The following is a 14,625-nucleotide window of genomic DNA, read 5'->3' on the forward strand; positions in this document are numbered from 1 at the left end:
CAATACATTTTATGGTGCATTTTTTCCTGATACCCTTGTGATAAAAAAAGCTACCTGGTTGAAGCAACAGTTTTGTGGTAAAAAAAAAAAAAAATTCTTTTCATGGCTCAACGTTATAAACTTCTGTGAAGCCCCCAGGGGTTCAAAGTGCACATCAAACATCTAGAAAAAATATTTGAGGGCTCTAGTTTCCAAAATGGGGTCACTTATGGGGGAGCTCCATTGTTCAGGCACCTCAGGGAGTCTTCAAACCTGACATGGCGTCCGCTAATGAGTGCAGCTAATTTTGCACTCAAAAATTCAAATGGCGCTCCTTGCCTTCCGAGTCCTGCCGTGGGCCCAAACATTTGATTTCCACCACATATGGGGTATCTGCGTACTCAGGAGAAAATGCACAATACATTTTATGATGCATTTTTCCTGATACCCTTGTGAAAATAATTTTTATGGCTAAAGTAACATTTTTGTGTTAAAAAAGTAATATTTTCATTTTTTCGTCTAGATTGCTTTGGTTGCTGTGAAGCTCCTAAAGGGTTAATAAACTTCTTGGATGTGGTTTTGAGCAGAGTGAGGGGTACAGATTTTAGAATGGGGTCACTTTTGGGTATTTTCTGTCGCCTAGGTTTCTCAAATCACTCCAAATGTGATGTGGTACCTAAAAAATTTTTTTTTGTAAATTTTGTTGGAAAAATGAGAAATTGCTGATGAACTTTGAACCCTTCTAACTTCCTAACGGAATTTTTTTTTCTTCAAAAATTGCGCTGGTGTAAAGCAGACAAGTGGGAAATGTTATTTAGTAACTATTTTGTGTGACATTATCTTTTAGATTTATGGGCATAAAATTTCAAATTTTGAAAATTGCAAAATTTTCAAAATTTTCGCCAAATTTCCGAAATTTTCACAAATAAACGCAAAACATATCGGCCTAAATTTACCACTGACATGAAGTACAATATGTCACGAAAAAACAATCTCAGAATCGCCAGGATCCGTTGAAGTGTTCCAGAGTTATAACCTGTCAAAGTGACACTGGTCAAAATTGCAAAAAATGGCCGGGTCTTTAAGGTGAAAACAGGCTGGGGGCTGAAGGGGTTAAATAGGCAAAGAAATGTTTTTTACCTCACTGAAAGCAGCAGTTTCAATCCCATGCTGTCCTGTCTGTATACGTTGTTTGTTTGTTTTGTTTCCTCCCCTGGTTAGAAAGTTGTGATATGATCAGACCATGCCCCTGTATGGTCAGACACGGCCATTACACAGCACATAGGAGGTGCATGCACATATAAATGATTATATCAGCACAGGAATATTTTTTTATTTAACACATTCAAGTGTGGAACTAGATCTATTGATTTAAATGTACTTGTTCATGGGACAACCCTTTTAAAGGGAACCTATCACCTGATTTTTCCCTTGTAAGCTGCAACCATAATCAGCAATCCCTTATATGCAGCATTCTAGAATACTTTATACAAGTGCCCAAGCCAACCTGTATAATATAAAAACAGCTTTTATTATATTCACCTGCGAGGCGGTTGGGTCCAATGGACGTTGCTGGTCTCAGTCCGGCGCCTCCTATCTTCTAACAATCGCTGTCCTCCTTCCCAGCTCCGTGTGGATGACGCATCCTACGTTATCCACACAGAAGTCTTCGTTGCGCGCCTGGAAAGTAATGTAATGTGCATGCGCGAGCGGTCTTTGACCTTTCACTGCCTTTGTGCATTACAGTACTTTGCTCCGCCCGGCCCAGGAGCACAATGGAGGCCTCTGTGTGGATGATGTAGGATGCGTCATCCACATAGAGCTGGGAAGGAGGATGGTGATGGAAGGAAGCGAGGAGGCCCATCAGACCCGACCGCCCCACAGTTGAGTATAATAAAAAAAAAATTATGTTATACAGATCAGCCTGGGCACTTATATACAGTTTTCTAGAATGGTGTATATAAGGGCTCACTGGTGGTGGCCGCAGCTTATAAGGAACAAATCTGGTGACTGTTTACCTTTTACGTTGATTAATTAAAATAATGATTTGATCCATTTTTTGACGATTAGGAGACTTTACAGCTAAATATACTGCATTGCAGCATAGAGTTAATGTCCCTTAACTGTTACAGGTTTTGCAGTAAATGGTCATAATATATTTACTACTTTATAAGAGTGAGGCCACATTGTCATGCTTGGTAGGCTTGTATCTCTGCTGGTTTGTTATATTCTGCATTTCCCAGGTCTCTTTGGCACTGCTTTGGTGCTTGAAATTTAACTCTACATTCTAAACAAAGAACCACTTAAAATGTCACTTAATATGTTACTCTAAATAAAACTGAATAAGGGTAACATATCGCAGGGACAGTTCGGCGGTGCCTGAGTGACACATTTTACAGAGCATTTTCAGCCTTATGACGTCCCTGCACTATTGATTGTCATTTAACATCCATTGATGAACCTTCTGTATCTCTGTACATCAGTTTTCTGTGGGATTCAGAAATCCCACTTTATTGTATAGCAGACTTTATAACTTTAATATTTAATAAGGGCATCATGTATGACAGAACTACCATAATCCTATAGTGGGGAAAATAAGTATTTGATACACTGAGATGCACGATTTTGCAAGTTTTCCCACCTGCAGAGAATGGAGAGGTCTGTGATTTTTATCGTAGGTACTCTTCAACTGTGACACAGAATCCTCCCAAAAATCTAGAAAATCACATTGTATGATTTTTAAATAATTAATATGCATTTTATTGCATGAAATAAGTATTTGATACAATAGAAAACCTGGAGCCCGTTGTTAGACCTCTGGTTGCCATTGCAGCCATGAGCCTCCCCGTGATTATGCTGAGGAAGCTGATAGAGTGAAAGAGGCTATTAAAGGGAATCTGTCAGCAGGTTTTTGCTATTTAATCAGAGGGCAGCATGCTGTAGAGGTTAAAACATCGATTTCAAGGATGTGTCTCTTTATCACACTGTGTGCTCTTGTTACCGGCAATGATTGCTTTAGCACCAGGAGCTTATCATTTTTTGGACTTCATCAGCTACACGTGAGACCTAGTCCGACCAGCCCTCTTCTGTGATAAGCAGCTTAATATCAATAGACTATATAAATAGAGAGCCTGCTGTGGGTGCAGTTAGCTTTCTCAACACTGCTACACCTAAGAACTGATTGTGTCACAACTGCTGTACGCAGTAAACTAAGTGATACATCTTTGAAATCAGGTTCTCTTTGCCTACATTATGCTGGTCTCCGATGAGGTAGGAAAAACCTGACAGATTCCCTTTAACTGTAGCACAAAAAGGTTTTTTTGAACGTTGTTTTGAATCTGTACCTACAGGTGAATTATCACTGCATTTTTCACATCGGAAAATGGAAAGTGGTACGCCTGTTAGAATGTGAAAAGCCTGTAAGATGACACCATATGGTTAAAGCGGTTCCATTCTATTTTTTTTCTTTTTTTTCTTTCTTGAAATATTTTACCAAATTTAATAAAGGAGGGTCCTCATTTTTAAATGCATTTTATGTCTTGACTATTTGGGAATAGCTAGTTTCAAATTAACATTATTTAATTCTTGAACAATAATTTACATTCTTTATTTGTTTTAGGTTGAAGATTATTCACAAAGGAAACATTTGTCAGTGGAAGAAGTTGAAAAATGGCTTAGCCCAATTCTCAGTTATGACTCTGATAAATGACACAACTTTTGACACTACGAAAACTGTACATGGACTTTACTGAATGCTGCTCAATCAGTTGCCATACCTGACAACAGGATTATTTTTCTCGCTGATGGTTATTTTCTCTTGGTACTCATTGTTAATATCATTGTCATCTTTTTTTTATTGGGACGCATCACTGAATACATCTTGTTACTACATGTATTTTAGTGTAGGTGCCTGATTTATATTTGTTGTTGTTTATGCCTAATTCAACCCAATTGAGATGGAAAAACTGAATTTGAAATTGAAAAGTTAAAATATAAGAAGCAGTGTTTTTTTGTGGTTAATCATAAGTGTTTGCAATCCACAAATACTGCCTTCATTCAAGATGGTTATAGTGATTGCAAGTTCATAAATCACTTGATTAAATTGGGGGCCCCGTCATATACAAAAAGACATCTGGCCACTGTGAGTGCCTTAAAGCAATTGTATGCATTATGTTATATAATATATACATATAATTTATTTTTCTTTCAGTAACACATTTTTTTAATTTTTTTTTTTTCAGCCTGCATATATTTCATTACACTGCAAGCTACTCTGTGCCATTTAGATTAAATCTTGGCAGCAGTCTCATCTTTTAAATGCTTATCTAAGGTCCGGTCTGATAAAGTTATCTCAAATCATATTTGAGCCAAGGATGAGTGCTCATGAGAGAGACATAATGGAGACTGACCTGCCAGAGAGCTTCACTGTATGTATTGAAACTATATGGAATTGAGCAGCTTGCAGTGTATCATAATACAGGCATGACTGCAGAAGAAAAACTGTTAAAATTTGCAGAAATGTTTTACATAACATACATAGAATACACTCAAAAAACAAAACTAGTCCATCACCTTTTGGTAGCCCATAAACTTTATAAAGCTGTGAAACGCAACTTACGAATTTCAAAAGAGACCTCTCTAGAAGCAACTTATCTACATATTGAAAACCAACGTGCCCTATCCTGTGTTGTTATCCTGACACTCAGGAGGGCCCGCAAACAGATTAGATCATTGGCAAACATTGGAAGGTTCTTTGAACATTTTAGCCAGATTTACTGAATACATTTTTCCTATTTTAATTTCCAGAATATTTTCATACATTTCGGAAAATCTTACTTATTTGTCCCATTTTCTTTTGCTCTTCTGTTCACCTCACATAACCCACTAATAGTGGACTTTTCAGTCAAGCTAGATTCACACAGTGCAGCTTATAATACAATTTTTCAAGCCAATGACCGAAGTAGTTCCATTAAAAAAAAAAAAGAAAAGCATAAATGAAGGATTTATACTTCTATGTTTTCAAACCATGCTGAGATTTTCCTCAAAAGGCATCAGACATGGCAGATTATGGATAAGCCGTGCCACTGTTGATACCCTTTTTCTTTTAGAAGAGCAATTTATATTATCGGAGACAAGTTATACCCTCAGGTAGTGATCGGCATAGGTATACCCGGACGAGTCCAATATTTTCGCAATAAATGGTTAATGTGTGTAAAATTTCCTGAAGCCATTAGAACTTTTTGTCCATTTTTTTGATGTCACAGATTAATATAATCAAAATGATCAAACTGTGTAGATGGTTTAATACACTACAAAATGTAGTTAGACCCAACTTAAAGCCACTTTATTTTTATGAGTTCACAGGAAAAACCTAGTGATACAAATTTACTGTATGGAAAAACTGTTGTTCACTTGAATACTGTACATGGAGCATGTTTGCTAGAAGTGCTGCAAGATCATTTTATATGAATTCTGTTTTGTATTTTGTAAGAGAACCTGAGAAATAAAGAGGTAATTTCTGCATTACAGTCTTGTATGTTCTAAATTTTGGTTGAACACTTGTAAATCATTCTTCTCAGAGCAGATTACACAGAATGGCCACAAAAAAAAAATTGTTTCCCTTATGTGGATTTGCAGAATTTTGGCCCTGATTCATCAAAGCTGTCTTTGTCTATAGCAAGGGTGGGCAATTTTCTAGAGGGGCCACATGAGAGACCGAAACTGGTGTGGAGGCCGAATCAATAGGCTGAAATTAATTCTGCCATATATTAACATATTAGTTATTTTATATTAATATTGTATCCCTTAATATTCAGCAGAATTATGAATGCTGACATTCTCTCTATAGGATATGAGCCCCCTATATACAGCATGAGCCCTCACATAGCTCCCTACTGACAGTATGAGCCCTCACAAAGCCCCCTGCGTACCCTATGAGCCCACACACAGCACCCTATATACAGAAAACCCCCTACACATCTCCCTACATACAGTATGAGCCCCTTCATAGCCCCTATATACAGTATCAGCCCCCGTATCAACCCCCACATAGCCTCTATACAGTATGAGCCCTCACATAGTCCCTTATATACAGCATAGGACCTCACATAGCCCCTCATCATACAGTGAGCCCCCACATAGCCCTTCTATATATAGTGAGCCCCACATAACCCCTCTATATACAATGTCAGCCCTCACATAGCCTCGTATATACAGTATGATCCACCACTTAGTTACTGGTGGATAGTCCTCTTGGCCAGCACTATGCTGCATAGAAAGGAGATGTCGGATGATTCAGTGCAGATCGGGTATACTGCGTCCGATCTGCTCAGTGCGTGCTGTAGGGTGTGAGGATGGTCCGAACAGCAGTGTTGCCTCAGACTAGCGCTGGCCAGGTTGTGTGATATTTCTCTATTTGTATTCACTCATGGAAATTGCAATATCGGGTGAAGATAGGTTGGTAGAGGGAGGAAACACTAGAAGTTCCGTTTTAGAGAGATGCAGATTCAGACAGAGTGAGGACATTGTATTGGAGATGGTAGACAGACAATCCCTGGTATTTTGTATTAAGGGTGGGAGCGATGTCAGGACAAAAGGTGTATAATTGAGTGTCATCAGCATACAGATGATACTGGAAACCAGGTCTACTGATGGTTTGTCCAGTAGGGGCAGTATATAGCGAGAAGAGTAAGGGGTCTAGGACTGAGTGTTGAGGAACCCCGGACAAGAAGAGCTGGCAAATGATTCTGTGAAGGAGTGGTCAGAGAGGTAGGAGAGAGTGGTATCCTTGAGTCCGATGGAGCCGAGCATAGTGAGGAGAAGCTGATTATCCACAATGTCAAATTCAACTGAGTGATCCAGGAGACTCAACAGGCGGGATTTAACAGGGTGTGTGTCGTTCCCTGAGCCCACTGGCGTGCTCTTGACATGATCACAAGCCCCTGATGGGTAGTTAGGACAGGCAGAGGTCAGCTAATGACCCTTGTGTCTGTCATTACAATCCTCCTGTGATGCACTGCTCTCTAAAGCACAAGCAAGCGATCAGATGATTATAGCTTTAAGTCTCCTAAGGGGACTAGTAAAACCAGTGAAAAGTAAAAAAATATAAAAAATATATAATTTTTTTTAAAAAACTTATTATATATATATGAAAAAAAAACAATTTTAAATCAGCCCCCACCCACCCGTCTTTTTCCCCATTAAAGGGAACGAATCAGCAGGGTTTTCATATATAAAGTAAAGCCAGTGCTGTACAGGCGCTAGGATGCTGAATGTAAGCATAGCTTTTGTTCAGAGATTGGATGTTTTATTTCAATAATATGTGCAAGTAAAATTCCAGCTATGCACTGCTATTTGATGGACAGGTGCAACAGGAAGGGAATATATGGGTCGGGTTTTACTATACACTGTGTGCAGAATTATTAGGCAAATGAGTATTTTGATAACATGATACTTTTCATGTTGTCCTACTCCAAGCTGTATAGGCTTGAGAGCCAACTACCAATTAAGTAAATCAGGTGATGTGCATCTCTGTAATGAGGAGGGGTGCGGTGTAATGATATCAACACCCTATATAAGGTGTGCTTAATTATTAGACAACTTCCTTTCCTTTGGCAAAATGGGTCAGAAGAGAGATTTGACGGGCTCTGAAAAGTCCAAAATTGTGATGTCTTGCAGAGGGATGCAGCAGTCTTGAAATTACCAAACTTTTGAAGCGTGATCACCGAACAATCAAGCGATTCATGGCAAAATAGCCAACAGGATCGCAAGAAGCGTGTTGGGCAAAAAAGGTGCAGAATAACTGCCCATGAATTGAGGAAAATCAAGCGTGAAGCTGCCAAGATTCCATTTGCCACCACTTTGGCCATATTTTAGAGCTGCAACGTTACTGGAGTATCAAAAAGCACAACGTGTGCCATACTCAGGGACATGGCCAAGGTAAGGAAGGCTGAAAAATGACCACCTTTTGAACAAGAAACAGAAGATAAAACATCAAGACTGGGCCAAGAAATATCTTAAGACCGATTTTTCAAAGATTGTATGGACTGATGAAATGAGAGTGACTCTTGATGGGCCAGAGGTTGAATCAGTAAAGGGCAGAGAGCTCCACTCCGACTAAGACACCAGCAAGGTGGAGTTGGGGTACTGGTATGGGCTGGTATCAACAAAGATTTAATTTGTGGGACCTTTTCGGGTTGAGGATGGAGTAAAACTCCACTCCCAGACCCACTGCTAGTTTCTGGAAGACAACTTCTTCAAGCAGTGGTACAGGAAGAAGTCTGTATCGTTCAAGAAAAACATGATTTTCATGCAGGACAATACTCCATCATATGCAGCCAACTACTCCACAGCATAGCTGGCAAAGAAAGGTCTAAAAGATGAAAAAATAATGACATGACCCCCTTGTTCACCTGATCTGAACCCCATAGAGAACCTGTGGTCCCTCATAAAATGTGAGATCTACAGGAAGGAAAACAGTACACCTCTCGGAACAGTGTCTGGGAGGCAGATCAAGCAACTGACAGAATCTATGGATGGTAGGCTGTTGAGTCTCATCATAAAGAAAGGTGGCTATATTGGTCACTCATTTTTTGCGGTTTTGTTTTTGCATGTCAGAAATGTTTATTTCTAAATTTTGTGCAGTTATATTGGTTTACCTGGTGAAAATAAACAAGTGAGATGGGAATATATTTGTTGTTTATTAAGTTGCCTAATAATTCTGCACAGTAATAGCTACCTGTACAAACAGATATCCTCCTAAGATAGCCAAATCTAAAAAAAACCACTCCAACTTCCAAAAATATTAAGCTTTGATATTTGAGTGTTTTGGGTTGATTGAGAACATAGTTGTTGATCAATAATAAAAAAAAAAAAAAAAATCCTCTAAAATACAACTTACCTAATAATTCTGCACACTGTGTATATTCCCGCTCTGTCTGCTTGCTCCGGAATTAACATCTATGATGACGACAGGGGGAGATAGGCCTGGCAGACACAGTTTTGTGTGATTTTTAGTCTCAAAGATCTGCAAACCTTTTTCTGATTTCAGATTTCCTTTTGGCTACTGGTGATTTTAGTTCTTATAGTATGTGCATTGGCTGTACAATTCACTAGTAAAGAAATTTTTTTTTAACCAGTTTAATAATATGGATGGCCCGAATATTTGCCACTTGGACAGTGGCAAATATTCGGGCCATCCATATAGGGTTGTGTCCAAATTCCCATGTTGGCTCTTGCAATCACATTTCGAATACCATAAGCGGAGTATTGTCAGGTCTACTAGAGATAGTCAACATATATATTACAGACACATTTTCTTATTTTCCACTAGATGTCAGTATTGATAACGTAATCCGTTTATTTAAAACACTCCACTGTAAAGTAGCAGTCTTAGGACGGGTAATTGGTGGTTATAGAACATGTGAGACTGGGCTTATCAATCCATTGTTATATTAGATTGCAATACCTTAACACAACATTGCTTCGGAATAGCCTTGAACAAATATTTCCTAGTTAATATATACTTTTGTATGTTTTTACCCTTTGATCTAATTTCCCACGTACTTAATCTTTAGCTTTTGTCACATATTTTTTATTTTAATGAATAGTCTGTAGCTAAACTTCGCTCCCCTCGAGTCTCAAACAGAGCTTCTTCCATTTCCATGTTATCGAAGTGATGCAAAATCAATGTACATCACCAGCTCTAGCTTGGTTACAGATAACTACAATTTACAACTCTTTATTTAATTTTTTTTTTCATTATTTCAGAAATTTGAAAAAGAGAAACAAACGTTGCAAATATAATTTTTTAAAAAAACCCCACACAAAATTATTTGCGTATCATGCGATGTACACACATGATATGCAAATCCAACCTTGCAGAGAAAATTGCCTGCAGGCAGCGGAACTGGTAGTTCCCAGAAATCCTGGCAGTGCAAAAATCATCTCCGAGAAGTCAACGTTCTCCCTCCTAAACCATGAGATCTTTCATGTTATCCCAAGCGCTCAGTGCTTAGGGCAGGCTGACTGCTGGCTATACTATCCTGTAATGAAGCATAGGAGAAGAAGTAGCTGGTGCTGCTCTGTGGATGATGCTATGAAAGTGATTTACGCCCGGAATTGGCGTGCGGTGACAAACTCAGCTCTACTGTTCTCATTTTTCATCATTCTACATAGCAGCATGTAAAGACAACAGCCCTTGCTACTCTACTGCTTCTCAGATGATCTGAGGACTCAGCCAGCAGCTCATAGTTAATCTCCACTTTTGTACCTCCTATGAGCAGCGGCACTGAAGATCTGCATATTGTAGAACTGGCGGTGAAGTGCAAACTCAGCTCTGCACTGCTGTTTCCATGTGTCCTCTATCTACATAAATATATAGCTCTCTAATCCCCTCTTGGTCATCATCCGAGCAGTGACTTATCTAGACCCTCCTCATATATAGATGCACACACTAGTTACCGTGCACCTGACCGTTTCTTCCTTTTCTGTATAGTAAAAAAGTGTAGACTGTATGCACATTTTTTTTTTCACACATTACAAGATATAATTCATGTGCTTTTACGCTAATTACTGACTGGCATAATCACATAAATATACTAGATTAACACTTAGTCGTCTCATATGGAAAAAAATTACCCTTAGAGCCTGTGTGACATCACTGTATACAGTGTGTCCACCCATATCCTGTCCACTGCCATTAACTTGAGAACGGCAGCAACTATAGACATAGAAGTGGTGTCTTGGTATAGTAAAGTAGCCATGCGCTACGCAATGAAACCACCTATTGCGCCACCTGGTAGAAAACAACGAGTTAGCATTTTTATCTCGAAAACGGAACGAGATAGAGGAAAAAAAGTGAATTACAAAGTTGCAGGGCATCATCAATTCAATACAAATCGACACCTTGCATACAGAAATGCTATGATAAGAATGTGTAAAACTCACAAGGCTGCGGACGTGAAGCGATACCTCATGGAGACCTTCCTACAAGTCATTGGGTATGGTGGCTGCGTGGAGTGGCCTCCACGCTCACCTGACCTGACCCCATTGGACTTCTTTCTGTGAGATCACATCAAACAGCAGGTGTATGCGACCCCTCTACCAACATTGCAGGACCTACGACGACGTATCACAGATGCTTGTGCAAACGTGTCACCTACCATATTGCACAACGTGCAGCAAGATACAGTATGCTGTCCAGAGTCCAGATGTGCATTGCAGCTGACGGTGGCCACTTTGAGCATCAAAGTTAAATGAGCGCCATATGCGTGACCACCATTCAATGTTTTGGGGGGGTCATGGGTTTCATATCATAGCATTTCTGTATGGAAGGTGTCGATTTTGTATTGAATTGATGATGCCCTACAATTTTGTAATTCACTTTTTTTCTCTATCTCGTTCCGTTTTCGAGATAAAAATGCTAACTCCGTTGTTTTCCACCAGGTGGCGCTATAGGTGGTTTCATTGCGCAGCGCATGGCTACTTTACTATTCCTAGACACCAATTCTATTCCTATAGCTGCCGCAGTTCTCAAGTTAATGGCGGTGAACAGGATATGGGTGGACACACTGTATAGGCTACTTGGTCTCGTCAGATGAGAAAAATGGTGTATATTGATCTATTCTGGACTGATAGCGAAATTAGTTGTCACCTACCACTCCTAAAGCAGCAGTGTCTATGCAGAAGATCAGAAGGCATTTGTACAACTTTAAAAGGAAATCTCTCACCAAGTTCTTTCTACCACGTCTGAGAGCAGCATAATGTAGAGACAGGGACCCTGATTCATTTTGATAAAATCAATGTTTTCTCTGCTGCAGATCTAGCAGTTATACAGAGCTCATGAATATGCTGGACTACCTTTCAGCATGCCAAGTAGTCCTCTAATGATAATCTACTGCTGATTAAATGGTGATTTTTATCAAAACTACACTAAGCAGCCCCGTAAGTGACACACTGCTGGAATCAAGATGTCTGCCCATACTTTATGCTGCTCTCAGATTAAGTGGCAAAAACCTAGTGACCGATTCCCGTTTAGTTACAGGTGGTGCATTGATGTCATGTCACGGCTCTCAAAGCTATTATGGTGCAGAATTAGACAGCAATGGAGGCTGGCGTGAAAATCTATCATCTTCAGTGATGAATGCCGCTTTAGTTTTGGATGTTATGATAGGTGGAGATTTGGTCTGAAGACCACATGGACAACTCATGAAGAGGCCTTCACGAGGCAACACAGCAGTGCAGCAGCACACATGAGGGAGCTTTATTAAACTAGAGTACTTTATACTGGTCTTATAGCATAATCATCATTTTAATTTTAGTTCATAATTGTACACTTGAAAGTAAGCAACTTTGTAATATATCTTATAAGAGAAATTTGCTTTTTTTTTCTCTGCCAGAATTGATCAGACTTTCTCATTGCTGAAATAGGAGATGGCAGTCATTACTGATGAGATTCTACGTATGTAGAAGAGGAATGAGTGAGTGGAGCTATGCATTTAGCTCCTCCCTCCACCTTTAGCTCCTCCCTCCTTCCGTCATGTCATGTTATGTAAAATGGTCCCAATAAAAGCTTCAACTCAAGTCCGCACTCTGCAGTTTTCCACATTACTGGTAAGACAAAGGCTCTGGGACATTTCTATGGCTCCTCACCCCCCAAAGTCAGCCACCCAACTCTGTGCTCTCAAATTCAACCGCCCACCTCCCTTCTGAGCCCCACAAGATGCAAATACCATGTTCAATTTCCATGTGTGTGGCATTTCTGTAGTGATGAGAGCCAGCTTAATTTGTGGGGTGCATGTCTACAGAAGCACGAGCTGGGCTCAGTGTATTGGCACTACAATGTACGGGGGACTACAATGGCAAATTTGTACTTTTTGCTCCAACATCCACTGCTGCTTGTTTCTGGAAAACACGCATGGGGTCAAAATTGACACTATGCCTGTAGATAAATTCCCAAAGGGGTGTAATTTCCAAGATGGGGGGGGGGATTCTGCTCTTTTGGCACTAAGGGGTTTTGTATATAAAGTTCGCAAATTATTCTACGATAAATGGTTCTCTAAGAACCAAATAGCGCTCGTTCTCTGCTGAGTTTCAGCGTGTGACTAAGCAGTACTGTACTGCCACATGTCGTGTATTGCCACAATTAGCAGAAAGTGTGACAATTTTTTGTGACATTTTTACACATATCCCCTTGTGAAAATGTAGTGCCTGGGGCTAAAACAAAATTTGTGTTCAAAATGTAATTATTTTCTCTTCACTGCCCAATTGTATAAAATTCTGTGACACACCTGTGGTGTCAATATGAGCACTGTACCCTTAGAAGAATTCATTGAGATCTGTACTTTGTAAAATGGCGTCAATTGGGTTCTGCTGTTGAGGTACCTGAGGGGCTCTTCCAGGGGGTCATGGCACTTGCAAATCATAACAGCAACATCTGCACTATAATAGGGCACTCCTTCTCTTCTAAGCTTTCTACTCTGCCTGAAAAGTAGTTCCCAATTACTTGTAGGGTATTGGCGCACTCAGGAAAAAAATTACAACAAACTTTGAGGTTCATTTTTTTCTATTATTCCTTATAAAAATTAAAAACATTGGCCAAAAACAACTGTTTAGGGGTAAAAATGTAATTATTCTTTCTTCACCGCCCAACGGTGTAAAATCCTGTGAGGCACATGTGGTATCAACATATTCACTACACCCCTTGATGAATTCATTGAGTGGTGTAGATTGTAAAATAAGTCAATTGTGGTCTGGCACCTCAGGTGCTTTGAAAAATGTAACATGGCACCCTCAAACCATTATCTGAACTCCACTATGGCCCTTCTTGCCTTCTGACCTTTGCAATATGCCTGAAAAGTAATTTTCAGCCACATATACCACATATGGGGTATCAATGTACTCAAGTGAAATTGTGTAACAAATTGTACCATTCATTTTCTTCTGTTACCCTTTTGAATATTAAAAACTTGGGACAAAAGCAACATTTTCGTGGAAAAAAACTTGGTGATTTGGTAAATATCCATTTATCTAGCCCAATGTTATACAATTCTGTGAATCACCTTAAAAATGCTCACTACACCTCTAGATTAATTCCTCAAGTGGTGCAGTTTCCAAAATAGGGTCACTTGTGGGTATTTCTGCTGTTTTAGCATGTCAGGTGCTATTCAAACGTGACAATGCACCTGCAATTTATTCCAGTCAAAATTGTGTTCCAGAATTCAATTGTTGCTCCTTCCCTTCCTGGCCTTGCCATGCACTCAAAAAGTAGTTTGCCACCACATATGGGGTAACGATGAACTCAGGTGAAATTGCACAACAAATTGTATGTTCGATTTTCTTCTGTTAACCTTTGTGAAACTAACAATTTGGGGCTGAAACAATATTTTTCCAGGAAAAATGTATTTTTTTAATTTCACGGCTTCTGTGAAGCATCTGGGGGTTCAAGGTACTCACCACACATTTAAATAAATTCCTTTAGGGGTGTAGTTTCCAAAATGTGGTCATTTGTGGAGGGTTTTCTCTGTCTGTTCAGGCACATCAGGGGCTCTGCAAAGAAGACATGGCAGCTGCTATCTCTGCTAAAAATCAAATGGTGCTCCTTTCCTTCTGAGCCCTGCCGTGCTCACAGATAGTTTTCCACCACAT

The 14,625-nt window shown here is 39.5% G+C and overlaps 1 protein-coding gene across 2 annotated transcripts in view; it reads left to right on the forward strand.

The window, feature by feature from the left end:
• Positions 1-5,485, forward strand: part of MTR (5-methyltetrahydrofolate-homocysteine methyltransferase) — a 188,203-nt gene extending 182,718 nt beyond the window's left edge. For both annotated transcript variants that reach the window (XM_075339442.1, XM_075339443.1), the window contains one exon: positions 3,599-5,485. In XM_075339442.1, the coding sequence (XP_075195557.1) occupies positions 3,599-3,688 (90 nt within the window). In that variant the 3' untranslated portion in view covers positions 3,689-5,485. The remainder of the gene's footprint in view (positions 1-3,598) is intronic.
• Positions 5,486-14,625: the final 9,140 nt, after the last annotated feature.

The sequence above is a fragment of the Anomaloglossus baeobatrachus genome, chromosome 3 (assembly GCF_048569485.1).
Source record: "Anomaloglossus baeobatrachus isolate aAnoBae1 chromosome 3, aAnoBae1.hap1, whole genome shotgun sequence".
NCBI lineage: Eukaryota > Metazoa > Chordata > Amphibia > Anura > Aromobatidae > Anomaloglossus > Anomaloglossus baeobatrachus.